The sequence below is a fragment of the Phascolarctos cinereus genome, unplaced genomic scaffold (genome assembly GCF_003287225.1).
Source record: "Phascolarctos cinereus isolate Bilbo 61053 unplaced genomic scaffold, phaCin_HiC Scaffold_2;HRSCAF=192, whole genome shotgun sequence".
NCBI lineage: Eukaryota > Metazoa > Chordata > Mammalia > Diprotodontia > Phascolarctidae > Phascolarctos > Phascolarctos cinereus.
In genome coordinates, this window is record NW_027555625.1 from 221,501,550 (window position 1) to 221,525,669 (window position 24,120).

A 24,120-nucleotide genomic window follows, 5' to 3' on the forward strand; every position below is an offset into this window, starting at 1 on the left:
TTTGTCTCTGAAATACAATTAGACAGTGACTGCATCATTCTGTCTAGCTGATCATACTGCTTCATTATCAGAATCTTTACCTTCTCCCCTATCTCTGTGTCTTGACTGAAGGTTCTTGGGTGCACAGGCTGAGGCTAGCATAGGTGCCAGCCTTTGTCTCCCCATACCAATGTGGCTCTCTCTCTTTCTCCATTGGGGTAGCCCTGACATTTCTCCTGAGGTCCTGAAGTGCTCCCTTCAGAGAGCTTGCTCACTTCTCAACTCTCAAGAGATTTCCAGACTCTCTCCTCTGCTTTGGGACAAAGGGAACAGAAGTTGTCTTTTCAGACACAACCCCTTTGTTCCGTGAGTCAAAGGACATTGGAGATTTTTGTCCTGACCCATAGGCATCCATATCTCCAGTGTCTAGTCCAATCCCTTAAGTTAAGAAGCCTGCTGTAATAGGATCATAGATTCCGAGGTGACAAGGACATTAGAGACCATATAATAAAACCCCTTCATTTTTCAGAAAAAGAAACCAAGGGGCTGTGACTTGCCCAAGGTCACAAGGTTACTCCATAGCAAATGCTGTTTAAAAGAGCACATCATACCACATTGCTTCATGTTTCAAGGGATGAATTAATTGGTTGGGAAGGTAGAGGGATACAATCCCTCAACCCCAATCAAAAAAAAAATTGGGGGAGGGTAGACTAGATGACCTCCACGTTCTCTTCTAGCTTAGATCTATAATCCTATCCCAGGTGCCTAATGGTATTTTTTAAATTGGCCATACTTTTTCACTTGCCCGGACCCCCCCAATTCAATACAGCTATTGTCCATCTGGTCTTCTTGCAGATTAGATCTGCCTGTCCACTGAGATCAGGGCACCAGGGCCTGTCCATTTACCTCAGGACAAGAAATATAAGAACAAGCTGATAGGTCAGTCCCACCTGTTGGTGTCCCTCACTTCTGGATATCTGAGTGCCTCAGTTTAATGATGGTTCCCAGTTTACAGACACTGACTATACTATGGACTGAACTTGAAGTGTGATTTTCTGACAGGATCCTTGGACTGTGGGACACCCTCACTGTGACTGTGAATGACCTGTCATTTTTTCCCTTACTGTGTGAGTTTCAAGTGCTTTGTTTGGGATGAAAGGATTTCATTCAGGGCTGTTTTGTAATCTGTATTTCCTGGAATCTGGGATCCTATTGTAGGCCCCTGATAGTTTACATGTATTGTTGAGGAGTTGTGGTCCTCAGAGGATGGTTAACAGAGTCACTAGGGGTCCATGATGTCATATGGCTCACAGACATCTGGAAACTTCTGTTTGTTTTTGTGAAGGACAATGATTATAGTGTCAATAGGTCTAGGTCTAGAATCTTCTATCTTTTGTGGCCACCCCTAATCCAAAATCTTTCTCTTATATATAAGGAGCCTGAAGCCTAAGGTAGTAAGCACCTGAAGTAGGTTTGAACCTAGATCCTTTGATTTCAGAGCTATTGCTATTTTTAATGTACCATGCTGCCTCCACTTAATTCTAAAAATTAGAATTTTTTTTTTAAAGAGAGGGGAAAAGTGGCAGCTAGGTGGCGCAGTGGATAGAGCACTGGCCCTGGATTGAGGAGCAAATGCGGCATCAGACACTTGACACTTACTAACTGTGTGACCCTGGGCAGGTCACTTTGCCCCATTGCCTCGCCAAAACCCCCCCAAAAAACATAAGACCAGGCTTATGTTAGAAATATTTAAACAACTGAATGGATACAAAGGGTGTTCACAGATTATGGAAGGCCTTAAAATTGAGGGAGAGGATTCTAGAAATGATAAGTAATTAGAGACAGTATGGCATAATGGATAAGGACGATTTCTGGCTCAATACTATCTGAGCCTGGAGAAAAGGGATGAGACTATTTTAACAACCCTAGAAAGTCCTAGAGAGAGGATAGGGCTAACAGGATAAACCCAGGGCCCTGAAGATGAAAGCTCTCAGGCTGGTTTTGGATGCTTTTTTCAAGGTTCTGGAGGGCCTTGGTCTGGAGCTAAGATGGGTATGTGTGAGGTTGGGGGGAGAGAGATGGTAGAGGCCTTTGATCCTATGTCCTATGTCTTGCCTTCCTGGATTTCTCCTCCAGTCTTGGACTCTTCTCAGCCCCTTATCCTGATCCTGAATCCAAAAAAATCAGACCTTTACTGACTGACTCAAGCATTACCAGGCTTCAGCTTACCCACCTGCTCTGGTCGTGCCCTGGATCAGCAGGCTGGTTCTCTAGTTGGGTTTCCAACAGCGAGTAACATGATGCAATCAGTGTTTAAGGAAGATTACTGTGGCAGCAGGGGGATTAAAGGAAGGAGCATCTGGAGTCAGAGAAACCTGTTAGGAAGCTATTCCAATAATCCAGGTTTTAGGTGATGACGACATGAGCTAGAATGCTGGGAGTAGGGATGGAAATGAATGGATATATGTGGGACTCACGCATTTTTTTATTCGTTCATTTAACAAATGGGTGTTGGACACCAACTATATCAGTGCACTCTGCTGGATACTACAGAGGCTATAAAAGAGGGCTTGCAGACTAGCAGACTCATTTTATATATTTCTGTGCTAAGATATTTGCTGTCTCTTATTAGATTTGGGTTTGCAAAGCTAGCCCTGCAGAAACTAGTTATTTCCTCCAAAGGGTTATGACTGCGATTTGAGTTACCACTATGGTGTGGTTCCTAGCTAGCCAGGTATGGATAATGGAGAAGAGCAAGAACATAGGTCAAAGACCAGTAAATTGTGTGTGTGTGTGTGTGTGTGTGTGTTTTTCATAAAAATGTAGCTCCCTATTAAATAATAAAATATCAGCTAAATATTAATTGGTAACGAGATAAATCGCTAGGTATAATTGGGCAGCTCCTTATACTAAAGTTCAACTGTTATTTACTGCTGATCTCTTAACAGCTAAATCTAATGGTCTTTTCTCAGTTCTAATCCTTCTTGGCCTCTCTGCTGCGTTTGACACTATTTACCATCCTCTCCTCATGGATTCTCTCTCCTCTCTAGCACTGCTCTTTCCTGGTTCACTTCTTACCTCTCTGACCATTCCTTGTCAGTCTTCTTTGCAGGCTCATCATCTGCAGCATGCTAAGTATTCTCAAAGCTTCTGTCCTGGGTCCCCCTTCCCTTCCCTTCCCTTTGGAAGGTGGGCTGCCAACTGTATCAATAGCTCATAGATTTAAAGCTCAAAGGACCTCGGAGGTCATCTAATACAATGCCTGCATTTTAGAGATGAGGAAACGGAGGTCCTGGGAGATGAATTGACCTGCCTAGAGTTACACAGATAATACGTCACTGGTGCAGAATTCAAACTCCAGTCCTCTGACTCCAAATCCAGCCCTTTTACCACAAGCCCATGTAAATGGCTTAGCAAAACAGCCTGGTGGTTGGGTTCTTTGCACCAGGGTTGCAACTGGCTATTTTGAGCAAAGCTTGGTAAACTTGGAATTGATAACAGGAATTCAGAGCTGAGATCTGAGGACAGGCAAGGGCAGATTTACAGGCCAGGACAGGAGACAGCTGGAGAAAAAGGCTGGAGGTGTCTCTTAAAACAGGCAAATAGGGTCAGATTGAGAGAAGTTGTAGTCAGGAATCAACATGGGGCAGATGGTGAAGCAAATAGAGGAGATTAAGTCAATAGGGTGGTTAGGATCCTGGAAGAGAGGGATCCTGGTTCTACTAGAAAAGTCTCTCCAGTTTATCAGCTGCAGTATCCTATGACAAGGGAAAGATACTATATCCCTGAAAGGCCTCTGCTGGGGCCTCAATGAGTGCAGTCCTTGGCACTTGGACATGATCTGGCTCATCTCTTGAGATAAGGGCCAGAGGCCCAGTTACAGGGCCTTTTCTGAGAGTCCTAACTGGCCCAATATAAAAATCTCTTCAACATTCAAACCAAATATTCGTCCAGCCTATGACACACTTCCAGTGTCAGGAAGGTCATTGTCTTACAAGGCAGCCCATTTTATTTTGGGGCAGTCTGGTGGTAGTGGATAGAGAGCTAGACCTGGAGTCAGGAAGACCTGGGTTCGAATCCTGCCACTTAAGAACCGCAAGACTTTGGGCAAGCCACTAACCCTTCCTGAGTCCAAGTTTGTTCAGCTATAAAATAGAGGTAGTGATGCCTAATCACATATGCAAAGCCCTATATGAATGCATGCTGTGATTATATTGAGTTGAAATATGCTCTCCTGTAACCGTACCCATAACTATTAGTTCTGCCCTCTGAGGCTGAGCTGAACAAATCTAATATCTCTCATCTACCTGACGGCCCTTCAAATATTTGAACACAGGAAGGGAACCTGTACTGGAGCCAATTTTCAGTATGAATATTTACACCTCGGAAATTGGCAAAAGCTAGAAATCAGGGCTTGATTTAATGTTTTGTTATTGTCTAGACTTAAGAAAGTGATGGAAAAAATTTTAATGATGCAGATTCAACTTAAAAGTATGTCGTGTGTAAATTGTTTTTGAAGAGCCAGTTGTTAAATATTTACCAGCACACTCTTGAAACAAAGGTCACCTTCCCCATCCACCCTGCCCCTGTCCACCAGTGATCTCTTCTTCTGGCCTAATATTTAGGAACTTAATAAGATATAAGGAGGATGAGGAATTACAGATGACGCCAGGTTTCAGCTGTGTGTAACTGGAAGGATAGAGGTGCCCTTGACAGAAATAGGGAGATTCAAAAGAGGGGTGGGTTTGGGAGGGAGAGATAATGTAATAAGAAATCTGCAATGCAGATCACAGCCCATGCAGGCCTTGTCATCTGGTGTGACTCACTCTGTCTTATTAAAAATGACTAGGGAGAGGTGGAGGTGGGGCCCACACGGACCACTGCTCCACAGAAGGCTGAGCCTGAGTGGTGATCTGGTGGGCAGGGTGCAGATTTGCTGAGGGTGGAGGGGCTCTTATAAATACTCTGAGGGACCTACTTCAAGTGAAGGAGAGAAGTTCAGAGCTTGCACAGCTATGGGTAGGGGGACCAGGAGCAGAAGGGGTTAGGGTTGGGCAATGTGAGTTAATGGCGTGATGTGGCTTTATTGGAGACAAACTGGGATTTGTTATTGTGGGGAGATTGGCATGGGATCTATAATCCCAGTCTTTGATTAATGGTTAATCATGCTCCCTTTGGGCCCCCACTGCTTTAAGACATTATCTTCTTTAGAATTCAGTGATTTGGGAGCAGCTAGGTGGAGCAGTGGATAGAGCACAGGCCCTGAAGTTAGGAGGACCTGAGTTCAAATCCGGCCTCAGACCAAATACTTGACACTTACTAGCTGTGTGACCCTGGGCAAGTCACTTAACCCCAGTTGCCTAAAAAAAAAAATCAGTGATTTATAGTGAATAATTATTTTTTGTGGTAACGAAAGCAAAAAACACAACAACAACAACCAAACCCAAAACAAATGAACAAACCTAGAAAGAAAAGTGGGTATCCATTGATTTGAGAATGTCTGAACAAAGTGAGGTACACAAATGTAATGTGATATTAGCTATTTAGAAACAAATATGAGAAATTCAGAGAAGCATGGGAAGAACTATATGAATTGACAGAATGAAATAAACAGAAGTTGGAGAACAATTTACACAATGACTATGACAATATAAACACTGGAAGGCAGTCAGAGAATAAATGGGTAAGTAGTTTTCCTTCCTCTCTGTAGAAAAGTTGGGAATTACAGATGTGTAATGTTATATCACTGGGTAGCTAGGTGGTGCAGTAGACAGAATGCTAGGCCTTGAGTCAGGAAGACTCCTTTTTCCTGAGTTCAAATCCAGCCTCAGACACTTACTAGCTGTGTGACCCTAAGTCATTTAACCTTGTTTACCTCAATTTCCTCCTCTGTAAAATGAGCTGGAGAAGGAAATGACAAACCACTCCAGTATCTCTGCCAAGAAAACCCCAAATGAGATGATGAAGAGTTGGACACAACTGAAACAAGTGAATAATAATGACAACAACATGTTGTATCCACTGTCAGACTTGGTTGCTATGTTAGTTGGTTCTCCTTAACTAATTGTTTTTTCTAGGGTTCAAGGGATGGTCCAGTCGAGGTATGGATGGGTAGAGGAGGAATATTTGGAAATGGCTATAATATAAAATCAAAAGGCATCAATAAAGTCCTCTTAAGAAATTAAATGTACAAATTGAAGTACCTGCTATTTGGCAGATTCCCGAATAAGCCTTCTCCATTACACCCCAGTTGCTCAGGGTATGTGCTCTAAAGGAGATACCAAGCAGCCTGGAATAAAGCCAGTTCTGGGAAATAATCACATTTGCTCAACAACAGGAAAAGAAAACATTAGAACCAGGAAAGGAGTCAGATTAAGAATTTGCTGGGCAGAAATTAAAATTAGTCCCCAGTCCCTTGGTCAGTTTGCAGTCATTTATTAAGTCCAGCCACCATGTTGTGTTGGGGATAGGAAAAAAGGCAAAAACACTCCCTGCCCTCAGGGAGCTCACATTCTAAGACAAAGTGCAGATAGATCGTGTCTCAACCCACTGGGTTTTGGAGCTTTTTCTGTATTTGGCCTTGGGCAAGTCACTTAGGGCTCTTTGGACTTCAGTTTCCCACTCTATAAAATGAGGAAGCTGGAATAGATTATTTACTTCTAAGGTCTCTTCTTGAATGCTCTGATCTAAGAACTGTTAGACTTCCATCTGGCCTGGAAGGTAACTTTTCCTGGGACACTCACAGCTTCTGGCTTTGATGTTGGCTTGTTAAGTACACCAAGTCCCCAGCTAGAGAGTTCCCAAAGTCTGCAAGGCAGTTGTTTGGTCTTCAGAACACATTTTTCCATAGAAACAATGTTCGAAGGATGGTGAAGCTCCCCAGGCCACTTAGAAGCCACTTCATCCATAATGCAGCTGAGAAACTGCACATTTACAAGGAAGAACTGGAGAAAATAATATTATGGCAATGCTAGTAACTGACTAGAACACAAAACCAAACTGGAATATGAAGTTCATGTTCAGTGATGGCGCTTGAAGAAATACAGGCTTAATAGAGGGAGAATGGATTAGGAGATAAAGTGGAGTCTTAGGTAGAGATGCTCAAAGTGCCTTCAGGTCACTTTCTTCTTCTTTTTTGTAATTTTGTTAAATTCAATATACCTTAAAAATTATGCATAATTTAGAGTGTATAGTTATATGTACTGTAGTGGCTTACCTGGTATTTTTATTGATGGTTTCACTAAGTTCAGAAATTTTTAAAAATTAATATGTCCCTACACCTTCCCTCTTCCACTGAGTATATAAAAATAACAAACCCCCAAAACAGATTCTTCAATCTATTCCTGCTTAGTATGCCTCTTTTTGCACATTAAATTCATTGCCTGTCTGCCATCATTCCTTTGGACTTCTACTTTATTAGAATTCTAAAGTCTGCAAAGCCGTTTTTCTCTATAATGTTATCAGCACATACCGATGGCATCACACTCAAATAGAAAGGGTGGGGGCAGGGCACCGATCCCTACAAAATGATCTCTGTAGGTCACATACCGACATTTAAAATGTTGTTGTTCAGTCTTTTTTTCCAGTCCTGTCTAATTCTTCCTGACTCCATTTGGGGTGTTCTTGGCAGACAGTGGAGTGGTTTGCCATTTCCTTCTCCAGCTCATTTTACAAATGTGGAAACTGAGGCAAATAAGGCTTAGTGAGTAAGTATCTGAGGCTAGATTTGAACTCATCAGGAAGATGAGCATTCTTGACTCTACTCCATGTGCTTTAATTACTGCACTACCTAACAGCCCTTTTAAAATGTAATGTTATGTATGTTTTGTTGAATATTTATTTATTTTATTAAATATTTCTCAATTAGATTTTAATCTGGTCCTGTACTTGGGAATGTTGAAGGCTGTGTGTGCCTTCAGGAAATATGTTGATAGCTCTGGTGTATACAGGATATCTCTCTCATGGTTCTGCTCTCTTCACTCTGCATAAGCTCCAAGTAGCTCTCCCAGTCTCCTTTAAAACTGTCCATTTTATTATGTCTTATAGCACTATAATAATATTCCATGATATTCATATGTCATAATTTGTTTAGCTATTTCCTAATAGGAGGAAACTCTCCTCCCCTTTCTGTCTCTCATCCCGCCCCCCACAACCAATTTCCAATTTTGCATGCTTATAAATCTTTTCTCTCTTTCTTTGGTTTCTTTAGGTGATATCTAATAGTGATATAGTTGAGTCAAACGGGATGCACAGTTTGTTAACTTTCTGAGCATAGCTCCAAATTGCTTTCTAAAACAGCCCAGGGGTGGGGAACTTGTGGCCTTGAGGCCACATGTGGCCCTCTAGGTCCTCAAGTGCGGCCTTTTGACTGGGTCTAATTTTTACAGAACAAATCCTTTCCTTAAGGGGATTTGTTCTGTGAAGTTTGGATTCAGTCAAAGAGCTGCACTTGAGGACCTAGAGGACCACATGTGGCCTAAAGGCTGCAGGTTCCCCACCCCTGCTGGCCCAATTCACAACTCCACCAATAGTACACTAGTGTGCCTGTACCCACAGCCCCTCCAACATTCGTCATTTTCCTCTTTTGTCATCTTTGCCAGTCTGATAAATGTGAGATGGAACTTCAAAGTTGCTACAATTTGCAGTTTTCTAATTGTTAGTGATTTTAGAGCATTTTTTATGTGATTTTTGATAGCTTAGATTTCTTCTTTTGAAAGCTGCCTATTCACATTTCAGAACACTTTGTTTAAACAAACAAAAAAGGATCTGAAATGTTTGTTCTTTTCAAGGCAATCAGGGTTAAGTGACTCACCCAGGGTTACAGAGATAGTTAGTGTCAAGTGTCTGAGGCCAAATGTAAACTCATTCCTCCTGACACCAGGATCCTGTTCTATTCACTGGGCCACTTAGCTGCTCTGCATTTCAGATCACTTTCAAGGTTTCTTTTGAAGTCCATAAGTTTAGTGCTGGAAAGGACATCCAAGGTCATAGGATCAGAGAATCTTAACTCTAGAGCTGAAAAAGACCTCAGAGACTAATCCCTTCATTGTATAGATAAGGAAACTGAGGCCCAGAAGGTAAGTGGCTTGCCCAAGGTCACCCAGGTTCTATGTATCAAAGCTAGGATTTGAACCAGGGCCTCCTGACTCTATCCCCAAAGTCCTTTCCATTGTACCACACTTTAAAAGTGAGTCTTGGGCATGCAGAACCTTTCCCATGTCTATCAGGGGAATTCAGTACAATGTTTGAGGACAACTGAGAAACCCAATAAAAATTGCATAGTTCTGAATACTTAAATAATTCAGGGAACTGTCATTTTGCTATCGTGAGCATTCCTTCCAGAAAGACAGAAGGTAACCTCTCTGAGCTTTAAGAGATGATTTTTTCAGAGTTACTCTTGCTGGAAAATCCATCACCTTGCGGCCAGCCTGGTGACAAGTCTCTACATGCTCCATCGGTTTGGTTGTCAGACAGCTGACGTACAGCATGATGCTACTGGCTCCTTCACATGATTGATTTCATGTATAAATGTAGGCTTTTCTTTTCATTCTAGCACTTTCCCTTTGTTGATTATTTCCAATTTATCCTGTCCGTAGCTTGTTTGTGCATGGTTGCCTCTCCTGTTAGATTATGAGCTCTTTGACAGCCAAGACTGTCTTTTGTCTTTCTTTGTACTTTCAGTACTTAGCACCGTGCTTGACACATAATAGGTGCTTCATAAGTATTTATTGACTGACTGGTTGACTTTGCCACCATTGTATCATCACTAGATGAACTACTGTTCAATTATCATTCTTGGTTAGAATAATTCTTTCCTTAAAAATAACAAATGGAATGAAGAATAGGATTAGAGAGAGGGTAGGGAGGGAGGAGAGATTTTTCTTTTCCCTGAGGAAAATGTAGGATTTGGGAAAGAAAAGGAAAGAGGGATTTGAGAATGTATAAATGTAAGAGAAAAGTGGCCCGAGATAGGATAAACTTAGTAGGGTGAATAGCTAAACAAAGAAGATAAGAGAGATTATAACATGTACACAGCTTCTCTAAGAAGGAAAAAAAAAGATAGCAATACATGGGTGGGGAACTTGTGGCCTCAAGGCTACATGTGGCCCTCTAGGTCCTCAGTGCAGCCCTTTGACTGAATCCAAACTTCACAGAACAAACCCTTAATCTTTAATAAAAGGATTTGTTCTGTAAAACTTGGTTTCAGTCAAAAAGCCACACCAAGGACCTAGAGGGCCACATGTGGCCTCAAGGCTGCAGGCTCCCCGCTCCTGGAACCATTAGACAGTTACCCTAGTCAGCCACCAGGAGGCACAATTGGTCTAGACCCCACCCCACCCACTCCCATCCCCCAATCTATGTGATTTTTAAGGAAAGAATTATTCTAACCTTGGCTGATAATTGAAAAGTAGTTCTATTGATGCTACAACCATATCAAGATCAACCAGTCTTATTAAGCACTTACTATGTGTCAAACATGGTGCTAAGCACTAAAAATACAAAGAAAAGCAAAAGAGAGCCCTGGGTCTTAAAGAGCTCATGATCTAACAGGAGAGACAACATGCAAGCAGCTACGTACAAACAAGCTGTGGACAGGATAAATTGGAAATAATCAACAGAGGGAAAATGTTAGAATGAGAAGAAAACCCTACATTTATGAATGAAATCGGTTACGTGAAGGAGCCGGTAGCATCATACTCTATGTCAGCTGTATGACAACCAAACCGATGAAGCATGTAGAGACTTGTCACCAGGCTGGCCACGAGGTGGTTTGGTCCCAGTACATGACAAGCTGCCAAGGAAGGGAAAAGGATGCATACAAATGTCTGGAAATAGCTTATTCCCATCATGAGCTGGGTGTTTATAAGTTTGGCGTGCTTATACTATGCTCTCCTGTTACTAAAATGAAGTAATAGACCCACTGGAAACTCACTCCTTTAATTCTTAGTTGGTTTTTAGGGGTCTAATATAGAATTAAAAATAATGTGGTCCCCAAATCAGTCAAGAAACATTAAGTGCTCACTGTGTGCTAGGCACTATGTTAAGTACTAAAAATACAAAACCAAAACAAAACAAAACCCTAGCTCCTGTGTTTAAAGACCTTACATACTAAGAGGAGGGATAATATACCCAGATAGGTATATAACAGGTTTATATGGAGTGGCTAGCTGGTAGATGGTGACCTCATAGGGAAAGGCACAAGTAGCTGTCATGGGGAAAGATGTGCAGAAAGTGATATTTGAGTCAAGGCTTGAAGAAGTCATATATAATAAGAGGTGGAAAGGAAAAGAAAGCACCAAGGTTTCATCTCTATTAGAAGTTAGCAATTGCTGGTACTAACAGAATTTAGAGCTCAAAGTAATCTTAGAAAACAGCTTGTACAATCTTCTCTTATTTCTATCTCGCAGCATCAGGCCAGCTGTGCTAAGTTGCTGGTGTGATAGACAGAACTATTAACACTCATACGTTTCAAAGAAGCAAGGCAGGGTGAGGGGCCCAGCTCCATGCTGCTTATGAGTAACATTTTGACATGGGAGTTTCAAGTTTCTAGTTTCACCGGTGCCTAGAAAAACTGGAGGAGAGAGACGGAAAGGGAGGAACACCAGACTTCTATGGACAGGAAAAGCCCCCTAAGCTGAGAGGCCATGCTCTTAATTTCATTGTCTTTGACAGCTGCCTGTCCCTTGATTTCCTCACCCCCTAACCCATCAGTTTCCAATTCTTGTTGAAGACTCTCTAGTATTCCCCATTGCCACCACCCTTTTTTACATTCTCCTTACTTTTCAACTGGAGAGAAGTAATAGACTCCTAACAGGTTTTCCTTTCTCTAGCTCCTCTTTCCTTCCAAACTAAACTGCACGTTGCCACAAGATTTATATTCCTAATACACACATCTGATCGTAGCACTCACCTGCCTGGAAAATTTCAATGGCTTCCTTTGTCCATCAAAGAAAGTCCAAACTTCTTAGCCCAATCACTACCAATAAACAAGCATTCACTGAGGACCTACTATGTGCCAGGCACTATTCCAGGCACTGGAGATATAAAGACAAAAAGGAGGCAGACTCTGCTCTCAAGGAGCCTGCATTCTATCAGAGGACACACACACACACACACACACACACACACACACACACACACACACACTGTTGTTCTCCAGGACCGATGACATCATGAGGGTGATGTTTTGATTTGCATGTGAAATGGATTTAAGTGAGGTAGAGTGGCATTAAGTTGGTAGCCTCGCTTTGTCTCCAGGGTCATCAGATGGCCCAGGATGCAGCAGATGACCTTGGTCTTTCCAAATTAAAGTCTTTCCCCAGGTCTCGGTTTGTCTGAGGCAATGCCCACTCAGTGACTAAGAGCTAGATAAGAATTGAGACAGAAGATGTCCTAATACATACACAAAATATAAACAAAATAAACATAAGGTAGTTTTAGTGGAGGAAGCAAATGGACACTCAACCTCTGCTTTCCATCTGCATGGAGGAGGACCCCCAAACCTTCAGAGGTAAGCCATCAACTTATAGAAAGCTCCAATTGTTAGGAAGTTTTTTTTGAAATTGAGCCTAAATTTGACCCTTTGAACTGCTACTCACTGCTCCTAGTTCTATCCCCTGAGGCCAATCAGAACAAGTATGAACCCTCTTCCATGTGATGGGATGAATGAATCCCATAGGCCCCAGGAATAAGAGGCTGCCATGATGGCCTAGAGGAAAGGGCCTTCATAGGTCAGCAGTTGGAGCTTACAAATCAGCAAACATGAGTTCCAACTGCCAGTGCTTCCTGAATCTTTTCGAGGCATCATGGCTTTTCAGTCAGAGGCCCAGCGCTCAGAACCCATTGCTGCTACTCTGAGGACCTGTGTTACCTGGGGCAAGTCACTCAATCTCTCAGGGCCTCAGTTTCCATATCTATAAAATGAAGGAGTTGGAATAAATGACCCCCAAGGTCCCATCTACTTCTAAATCCTAGGACATAGTAAAATATCAGGGCTTCTGAGAAGTTGGTTTTCTTTAGCCTGCAGTCTGGAAAAAATGCTTTTGTGTGTGATTCTGAGCCAGGTTCTGGGCCCCATTATTCCTTGGCTGTTTAATAATATTTAGCATTTTTACTGTTTTCCTCCACTCTTTGTTCCATTAGTGATGCCTCAGAAGGCCTCCAGGCAGGACACATCCTTAGATGGTCCCTGCCAGCCCATCTGTCACACAGGAGACAGTTCCAGTGTAGCCTTTCTGTTTTTAGACTCCAGGAAGGTTGAACATTTAAAATACATAGTCTGTCTATTTTTTATAAACAGTTGGCAGGAAGGACTCCTCCAGGGGCTTAGCCAAGAGAGATAGTGCATTAACTTAAACGGATTTGATTTCTTTTGATTAAAATTTCAGGGCCCTCTGCCCTGGGAAGGACATATGAAGGCTTGCATAGAAGCTTCCCTAGGGGATTTAGAATCGTAGACTAATAGAATGCTGGAGATGGAAGGGGCCTCTGAGATCTCCAAGTCCGATGTCCTTATTCTTAAGGCTCCAGGTAGCTGAGTCCCAGAGAAATCAGATGACTCAAGTCATACAGAGAGTTAGTGGCAGACTTGGAATTAGAACCCAGGTCTCTTAACTTTCAGGTCAATGCTCTTTCTTAGGCCATCCTAGGAGTTTCAGGGCCTAGATCAGGATCAAGCCATAACCTTCTTTTCTATGCCAGTCCCCATCCCTTTCCCCCAGTCACTCCCTCATCCCATTTATATTTTCAAATAGGGAAAACCAGTTTAAAATGAGCACAGAAGGACTGTGGGAATGGGAGGAGTTATCACAAAAGGAAGTAGAGCAATAGTCCTACTTCTTCTGTCATCTTTGCTTGGTGACAATCTGGGCAACGTTATGGGTAGTTTGTATGTATGTCCTCAGGTTTTTTAAAGCCCCAACTCCAGCACGTAGAGATGGAAATCCTCTAGTTTAGGGGTTCTTAACATTTTTGTGTGTCATGGGCCCTTCAGACAGTCTAGTGAAGCCTGCAGACCCCTTCTCAGAATCATGTTTTTAGATGCATAAAGTCCATAAGATTGCAAAAGAAATTAATTAGGTTGAAATAAATATGTAGCTTTTCCCCCCATCCAGGGTCACAGACCTGGGGTTGAGAACCCCTCATTTCATCCCCCTCATTTTACAAATAAGGAAATCAGTAGGATGAAGTATAAACATGCTGCAGTGGAGAGAACAAAGGGAACTGGATTTGAAGCCTGGGTTTGAACTCTTTCCCTATTCTGGCACTGACAAATGGACTCTGGGAAAGTTAGCTCCCTCTTCTGTGAATTGGGGATGTTAAGCATGACCCAGCTAGAATCATCCAAGTCCATGGTGGCCAAGTCAAACAGAAATGGGGCCACTCAACCATATTCAAGGATCCCCTTGGGGGCATATTGATTAGAAAACCATGTATCAACATTATCTATGTTCTAGTGCATTTTTATTTATTTCATTAAATATTTTCCCATTGCATTTTACTCTGATTCTGGCCTCATTGAGGAGTGTTGTTGGCCAAGTGTTTATCAGCTCTGTTCTAAGCCAAGATTCAAACCGAGGGCTCTTTCTAGCGTACCAGTTAATCCCTCTCAAGTGTGGCCGTTACCTAACATCAGAGAACGGCCAGGGGCATACGGCCAAGGGCAGTAATTTTCAGTACCCTAAGACGGTGTGCAGTCTAGTTTATTTTTTAATTCTGTGTGAAATCTTGTTTCTGGAAGAACTAAGTGGTCGGAGATTTCAGTCCTACACTGCCACCTTCTGGCAGAGTTGACCTATGCTCAAACTGTCTCAGCCTTGTAGGCTCTGAGGATGAAAGGATTTCTCTTTGTCTGAAAAGCTGGAATCAGCTCCTTTCTGGGACTTGATCCCCTCTTTGGGAGAAGTTGCTGTCTTCAGTTGAGAAAAACTTTGTCATGATTTCTGAAACTACTGTAGGTCACTTGGATGGGTTATTTGTATAATTCCCTAGGGAGGCAGTGTGGTTGTGGACAGATCACTGGCTCTAGAGTCAGATGTTTTGTTGCTCAGTCATTTTTCAGTTGTGTGCAAATTCTTTGTGGTCCATTTTGGGGTTTTCTTGGTGAAGGTAATGGAGCAGTTTGTCATTTCCTTCTCCAGCTCATTTTATAGATGAGGAAACTAAGGCAAACAGGGTTAAGTGATTTGCCCAGGGTCAGAAAGCTAGTAAGTGTCTGAGTCCGGATTTGAACTCAGGTCTTCCTGACCCCAGTCCTGTAGCTCTATCCACTGTGTCACCTAGATACCCTAGAGTCAGACGATATGGGTTCAAATCCTTCCTCTGACACAACTTGTGTTATAACTTTAGGCAAGTCACTTACTCTCCCTGGGTTTCAGTTTCTTCATCTATAAAGTGCAGAGATTGGGTTCTCTGAGCACTGAAACCTCTTCTGGGTTTAGTTCCGTTATCTCCACCTATATGTATTTCCTTCTCCAGTTCATTTTACAGATGAGGAAATTGAGGCAAATATGGCTAAGTGACTTGCCCAGCGTCACACTGCTAGTCAGTGTCTGAGTCTGGATTTGAACTCAGGGAGATGAGTCTTCCAGGCACTGTATCCATTGAACCACTTAGCTGCCCCCAAATGTTATTAGATTATTAGATTCCATCTTGTTAGATTTGATTCAACATTCTAGCTTGTCAAGATCTTTTTGGATCCAGTCATCCAATGTGTCAGCTATACTTTCCAGTTTTGTGTCATCTGCAAATCTGACAATCTTGTTGTCTGTGTCTTTATCCATGTCACTGATCAGATGTTAAATAACATTGGGTTAGGCACAGGTCTGTGGTATGCTCCACTGCAGACCTCTGCCTAAACTGACATAGAACCATTAATGACAATTCTTTGGGCTTGTCCACTTAACTAGTCCAAATCCAAGTAACTTGTCCTATCCTACATTCCTTATGTCCCCATCATTTCCATAAGAATAGCATAAGGCTTTAAAATGCTTTGCTACAATCTAGTTATGCTACACAGCACTCCTTAGATCTACCAGTCTAGTAACCTTGTGCAGAAAGGAATTGAGATGAGTCTGGCTACTCTTCATGAAGCCAGAGTGGTTCTCTGTGATCACCAAATACTTCCTTTTCTAAATGTTCACCACCACACTTTAATAATTTGGCCGTGATTTTTTTTTTCCAGATACCGGTCTCTAGCCTATTGTTTTCAGCCTCCATTCTCTTCCCTCTTTCAATGAATGGTATATAACACCTGCCATTTTCCATAGTCTTTCAAGTATTACTGGCTTAGCAGCTCCATCCACCAGTTCTTTAAGGACCCAAAAATGTAGCTCAGTCTTGGGGATTTGAACTTGTCAAGTACAGCCTGGTACTCTCGTACAATCTCCTCATTTGTCTTATAAATATCAGCTTCCTCTTACTCTCTTTTGTTCTATCTTTTCCAGTCCAAAGATCATTTTTCCTAGGCATAGAATATAGAAGCAAACACGGGCTGTGCAGCTCAACCTTCTCTCTGTGGTCCATACAAGAGTCTTTTCCCTTCTTTAATTTTCATTTCCTCCTTCACAATATGGCTTTTTCAAATTCCCATTTTGTTGTTGTTCTTATCTTTCGGTGCCAATCTCAGCTCATGCTGAGCTTCTGTCCTCCTAATGCTACTCTTACACGACTGTACCACACCAAGCATTTGTATTCATTTTCCATCCCCTGTCCTTGGTCGGTTAGTTAGTTCTTTGTGCAGCCAGATTGCTTCCCATCCTTCCTGAGCTGATTTCCTCTAAGAATTTGGGACTTTACCTATCCTTTCTCTGAAACATTTGAAACCTACTCCCTCAAAGTCTAACCTGCATGTCAGACAATGGTTGACTTTCCTTTCCTTAGTTATCGTAAATCTGAAGATGGAATAGTTGTTTTTACTCTAGCAACTTCTTCTTTGTTACTCTAGGGAGATTTTGGTGCTGGTCAAAATGTTTCTGGTAGATATGCGTAATAAAGGCAGAAACATAAAGCAAAGCCAGAGACCAATAGTCCTGTTAGCTTCACCAAGCCGATGAGAATTACATTCAAAATAGACATTTCCTTCATTGGTTCCTCCAACTTTTAAAAATGAGATTACCATTAATAAATCAGGGAGTTATTAGCTGTTCTGCACTGGTCAGAAAAAGGGCCCCAGCAAATGCTGAGGTAATTGAAGTCACCTATCACGTTAAGAGAGGCAATGTGGTGTAAGATGATAGAAACCAATTTTGGAACCGGGAAGACCTGGATTCAAGTTTCACCTCTGACTGTCTGGGTGAATCACTTAATTTATCAGTGCTCTAGGCAACTCGCTAACACTGTAAGTTGCAGAGAAGATGCTGACCTGCATTGGTAGAGATAATTTCCTTATCTGGGAGTGCCTTATGCCAGTGAAATCCTAGGTCTGGCTTCTCTCCCTATCCTCACTATAGAAGGTTGAGGCCAGAATTATGATCTGTTTCCCTAACTCTTCATCTCTTTCCCCTTTCTGTGCCGGTGGTCTACAACATACTGTAATAACAACATTGTTGTTCTTTCTGCCTCTGTTGATCTTTGCCCTGTTGTTCTTTACCATGCTTCCCACTTCTGGTTCCTGGATTTCCTCATGTGAGTATTTTCCCCATCTGCAATGCCATTCATCCCCTCTGATTCCCCTTAAATATCTCATTCCATTCTAATATGTTATACTCTTCCACAATCATAGTCCATTCATCAAGTCTAAGGAATGCTTTCAAGCTATCTTTGTGTTAGGATCCACGAGTCTGCTAACGCACCTGTCTTCTTAACTTCCTTTCTTCACGTTTGCAATGTCAGAGTCATCCTCCATTCTTTACTCACTTTTACTTCCTCCAGATCTGATCCAGTGCCAAGTCTTGGGTATCTTATTGCCACCATGTCTCTCATAGACCTCTCCTCTTCATTCTTGCCACAATCATTCTTTCACACTTTATAAAGGGATAAGTAGAAGTATTTCTTTAAATTTTTAATGTATTAACATCTTGTCTCTGTTACCTTCTACTTTTGTGAGGTCATCCACTGGACTCTTTGTATCCTAATTGAATCGATTCCATTTGTGCAAAAGTCTTTCAATTTGATGGAATCATAGCATTCTAGAATTACCTCTATGTCTTGTTTGAGAAATTTCTCCTTAGCTATAGTTGTGGAATAGTCTTCCTTCCTTCTCCTTTAATTGTTTTTGTGACAGATTCTCTTATATTTAAGTTGTATAATCCCTTATTAAGCTGCATCGATTTAGAGATTACTATAATACATAGATGGTGTAAGTAAGATGTTGATCTAAACTTAATTCTACCAAACTGGGGTTTCCAAGTATCCCAGCAGTTCTTGTTCAATAGGGAGTCCTTGTCCTGGTAGGTTATGTTCTTGGCCTCATCAAACACTAGACTACTGTGTTTGATGGTAGGGATGTCCTGATTAGCTCCTCATGTTGCCCCGTCCCCACCATATGTATTTCTAAACATTTGTGAATATCTTGCATTCTCTTCCTTCCTTTAATAGAACACAAGTATGCTAAAAATTTTCTTGATATGTAATTGTGGGAAAAAATAAAATACTATTTAAAGCAAAAATCAAACAAACAAACAAAAAATAGAACATAAGTGCTTATAGGGCAAGGACTACCTCTCTTATGCCTTTGTATCCCCAGTACCTAGTACAGTGACTGACACATAGGAGAGATGCTTAATAAATGCTTGTTGGTCAATTAATTTATAAAATTAATGCCATATCAGTCAAACTATCATATAATTACTTTGTAGAACTAGAAAAAGTAATAATATAAACTTCATTGAGAGGAAAAGAAAGATCAAAATTCTCAATGGATATAAAGAAAAATGTTAGGAATAAAGGGAGGCCTTTATTACAGCATCTTAAATTATAGAATAAAGCAGTAATCATTAAAACCATTTGCTACTGGTTAAAAAATAGGAATGCCGATCAGTGGAGCAGACTAGGAAAGCAAAACTCACAAAGCAATTCAAACATAATAGTCTAGTCTTTGATAAGCCCAAGAACACAGACTACCAGGACAAGGATTCTCTATTCAACAGAAATACTGGGAAAACCAGAAACCAGTTTGGCAGAAATACAATAATTTATAATATTGCGATAACCTCTAAATGGATATGCAATTTAAATATGAAAGTACATGTCATCAAAACAATTAAGTAAGAATGAAAGGACATACCTTTCATAACCATGGCTAAGGGGGGAGAACTCTCAAATAAATTGGAGAGGTGGTCATAAAAGATGAAATTGAATATTTTGATTACATAAAATTAAAAGATTTTTGTGCAAACAAAATCAGTGCAGCTGAAATAAGAAGAGAAGCTCTTGACTGAGAAGGGAAAGTCTTCACAACAAATATCTGTGACAAAAGTCTGATATCTAAAGTACAAATATATGAGAAGAAGAGCCAGTCCTCAATAGATAAATTGCCAAAAGAGATGAATAGGTAGTTTGATAAAGAAGAAATGTAAGCTATCAATGATTCTATAAGAACTGCTCCAAATCACTAACAGTAGGAGATGCAAATTTAAAGCAACTGAGATGTTGCCTCACATCCAGCAGATGGCCAAAACCAAACGAAAAAACCCCAATTGTTGAAGGGATTGTGGAAAGGGAAATATACTAATGCATTATGGTGGAACTATGATTTGGTACAACCATTCTAGAATATAATTTGGAATTATGCTAGAAAAGCACTCAATAGTTCATACTTTTTGACACGATGATATCGCTACTGGGTATATGTCTCAAGGAGGTCAAGAACAGAGAAAAAAGTAGCATAAATACAAAAATATTTACAGCTATAATTGGCCCAATGCTCTGAGAACCATTGCAGAAGCTATGTTATATTGTATTTGTAATTATATTATACGTAATATAATTCTATATATTATATGGAATTATGTATAATATACTTTTATGTATTATAGAATACATTAGAAATATATTATGCATTATATATGTAATATAGAATACACATACATTGCATCATTCTATTATGTTATTACATATATTCTATATATAGAATATAATTATGTGTAATACAGAATTATAGAAATATTTAATGTAATTAGAATTATATATTATATAGATAATTTTATTATACTGTAGAATTATATATTATATATTGAGAACTAGGGAAATAAGCATTCATTAAGTTCCTACTACATACCAAGCACTGTACCAGGCACTTTACAAATATTATCTCATCTGATCCTCATAACTCTGCAAGCTATTGGTGCTATTATTATCCCCTATTATTATTATGTGACATGTTGTTATATTATTATATAAAATATTGTGCAATAAGAATTATGAATATGAAGACTTCATAGGAATATGGGAAGACATATGAATTGATGTAGAATGAAGTAAGCAGGATCAGGTGAACAAATAGCAATAATGTAAATGAAATAACAGTAATAAGAAGGCAAACTCCTAGTGGTTCTTAGGACTAATCCTGGTGCTGGAGAACAGATAATGAAACACATGGCCTTGTCCTCAAGAGAAAGGTGGGGTACTTCAGGGATAGAATATTATATACATAGCTAGAGTTACTGTATCTGTTGTTTTTTGCTCAACTGTTTATTCTTTGTTATAAAAGGAGGTTCAATGCTGTGTGTGTGTGTGTGTGTGTGTGTGTGTGTGTGTGTGTGTGTGTGTGTTGGAATAATCTGGAAATGACTATGATATAAAACCAGTCCCCACTCTTGAGGAGCTCACAGTCTAATGGGGAAGCCATCATGTGAACAATTATGTACAAACAAGAAGTCAAAGGTATCAATTAAACTTATTTTTAAGGAAGCTCAGACCGTGGACACGGGTAGTGAACACCAGACTGTGGACAGTGGACATCACCTTCTTCCTCCTTGCCCAGCAGGTTAACCCCTTCAGAGACAGAATCTGCAGAGTGTTCTCCCATGATGATGTCTTCTCATTTGAAGATGTTTTGGGAATGGCTTCTGTATTCAGTGCCCAGGCCTGCCCCAGCTTGAAGATTGAGTATGCCTTCCGCATCTATGGTAAGATACGTTGAGGGTCACGGTACTCAGGGAATAAAAATAAATAAGACTTCGGGGGTTGGAGGGATGATCCCATGCTTCTCTCCGCTTCCTCTCCTGAACAATCTCACCCCCACGGTTTCAGCTAGGAATGTGCTAGAGCTAGCTTGAACTGGCTCCTTGATAAAGGTGATTGTTAAATTTTTGTGAGCACTTATACCTTGGAAATTGTCTACAAGTCAGAGCTTCATTTGTTTTGTTGATTGTCTAGACTTAAGAAAGGGATGGAAAAAATGATCTTAATGCATGTTAAACTTAAAAGTGTATGGTGTATACAATTTTTTGGAGATCCCAGTGTAACACATTTACTAGTACATCCCTAGCCATAGGAGAATAGATGGACACCTCCTGTCCAGAAAAAAGGGCAGAGCTGATTTGATCACGGTTCATGGTTCCAAAACTGACAAGGAATGCTGATGAGGAAGGGTTACTTGGTCTCTAGTGAGGGTGGCCAATCGTTTGTGGAGGAGGTGGCTGGAGGCAGGGGAGGAACAGGGTGCCTCAGACTTTCCTTAATAAGATCTGAAAAGGGACCCAAATCTGTACTTGTGGGAAAAAGGTCAAGTTAGAAAGGAGAAGCTCACCAGGGAAGGGTAGGTCAACCTAGTGGGGGGGAATGAGGTCTGCAGCTTGCTGCCTGAAACCAAGAAAGGGCAAAACTGACTGAGGTGTTTTGCTTTTTTTTTTTTTTGGTGAGGCAATTGGGGTTAAGTGACTTGCCCAGGGTCACACAACTGGTAAGTGTTATGTGTCTGAGACTGCATTTGAACTCGGGTTCTCCTGACTCCAAGGCCAGAGCTCTATCCACTACACCACCTAGCTGCCCCTTGAGGTGTTTTTTTTTTTAACAAAGTAAGTCAAGAAACACCCAACAAATTCCAAGAGGAAATGTATTTCTTAGGAGGTAATTTTTTTTTCTTTTGACAATAATTCCTTACACTTACCTTAGCATAATGACACTACATGAAATTTTCACCTTGAAAATAAAAAGAAAAGTGGATACTGATTAGGAAACTTCTACCTTATGATTTGAGAGGCAGGGGTAGAATAGGGGAAGGGTTTGAACCTGTGATTTCACAGTGTTTGGTAATATCACAGATGCAGATCTGTGCCTGTCCTGTAAATTTTAAGCATCTAAAAGAGCAAGTAGCCTGGGGCAGTTAGTTAACAAGCCATATTAAGCACCTACTATTTGCCAGGCTCTGTGCTAAGTGCTGGGGATACAAAGAAAGGCAAAAAATAGTCCCTGCACTCAAGGAACTCAGTCTAATGGGGGAGACAACACGCAAGTAGTTACGTACAAACAAGATAAATTGGTGATAATCTTAGAGGGGGAGGCATAACATAAAGAAGGCTTCTTTCAGAAGGTAGAATTTTAGTTGAGATTTTAAGGAAGCCAAGAGACGAAGATGAGGAGGGAGGGAATTTCAGTTATGGGGGAATAGCCAATGAAAATGCTTAAAATTGGGGCAGCTAGGTGGAGGAGTAGATAGAGCTCCAGCCTTGGAGTCAGGAGGACCTGAGTTCAAACCTGGCTTCAGACACACTTACTAGCTGTGTGACCCTAGGTCACTTAACCCCAACTGCCTAAGCAAAAAATTTAAAAAAAAATTTAATTTTTTAAAAAAGAAAATGCTTAAAATTGGGAGATGAAGTATCTTCTACAAGGAACAGCAAGGAGGAAGAGAATAAGTGACTTGCTCAGAGTCACTCAATCAGTCCCAGGAAGAACAAGGACTTGCTGATTTTGAGGCCAGCTTTCTATCTGCAAGGTCAACCCTCCACTAACTTAGAGAAAAAGACTATAAAATAACTTTTCCTGGGAGCTGTGTAGCAAGCTTATACATAATTGCAGGTCTAGGAGGAGAAAACTGATCACTGAAAAAAAAACCAAAACTTCCTAACAGGGGTGGTTGGATGTTCCAGGTGAGGAGGCCCAGGTACTGAGGTTTGGAAGTTTGGGAGCGAGGAACAGGGCTTGAAGGTGAGTGGGGCATTATTGCTGGTAGGAGGAGATGCTGCCATGTCAGTCTGGTTACCATAGCTGGGGAAGGCTAGTCCTAGAGCTGGTTCCTACCACTCTCTCAAACAATTGATACTTTTCTCCTGTTTTTCTTCATAGTCCGGTGTCCATAGAAATAGCAAACATCTGGTTGGTGTCCATCATAAGAATGAATCCCTCCTGAATGTCCTTTTCTTTCTTTTTTCCCTTCTTCTTTAGCATAGTATAGTGGAAAAAACCTCTGGGGATCTGGGCTCAAATCCAAGCCCTGACACTTATTAGCCATGTGACTCTGAGTATATCACTTTATATGGCTGGGCCACCATTTCCTTATCTCTAAAATGGGAATAATAATACTTGTATTACCTACAAGAGAGGCAGCTTGGTATCATGGGTAGAGAATTAACCTGGGAATCAGGAATGGGGATGGGAGGAAGTGGTGGGGAAGTGGGATTCAAGTGCCACATTTGATACCTACTGGCAGTATACCCCTGGGCAAATCACTTAACTTCTCAGTGTTCCTGCCCACTCTCTAAAATTCTATGTTGCAGAGTATGCACTGATCTGCATCTATGATAGAGTTTTTTTTCCTAAGTATTCCGTATAATCAAAGGTCCAGACTATATCCTCTCACATATCTCACAAAGTGGTTGATAAGTCATTGTTCAGTGCCAAGACCATCCCTTTGATAAGAATTGGCTTCTTTCTAAGTTAATTTTGGTTTTCTTCATATCTCTTCCTTACTCAGGAAACTACAGTGGTTTCCTATTGTCTCTAGGATAAAATATGAACTCCTCTGTTTGGTTTCTAAAGCCCTCCACGGTCTGGCTCCAGTCTATCTTTTAAGACATATTCAAGGCTAATTATCCTTTTTAAACATTGTAGGTGCTAGGCAGACTAGCCAATTTACTTTTTCCCCTACATGACATTCTACCTCCCATCTTGGTGCATTTATGCAGTACCCAGGCCTCAAATGGTTTGTTGTTCTCACCTCCATCTCTTGGCATCCTCAGCTCCCTTGAAGACTCAGCT

The 24,120-nt window shown here is 41.0% G+C and overlaps 1 protein-coding gene across 1 annotated transcript in view; it reads left to right on the forward strand.

The window, feature by feature from the left end:
- The window catches only part of CIB4 (calcium and integrin binding family member 4), an 81,332-nt gene that overhangs the window by 51,684 nt on the left and 5,528 nt on the right, over positions 1–24,120 (forward strand). The window contains exon 4 of the mRNA XM_020983729.2: positions 20,906–21,047. Within this exon, the coding sequence (XP_020839388.1) occupies positions 20,906–21,047 (142 nt within the window). The remainder of the gene's footprint in view (positions 1–20,905; positions 21,048–24,120) is intronic.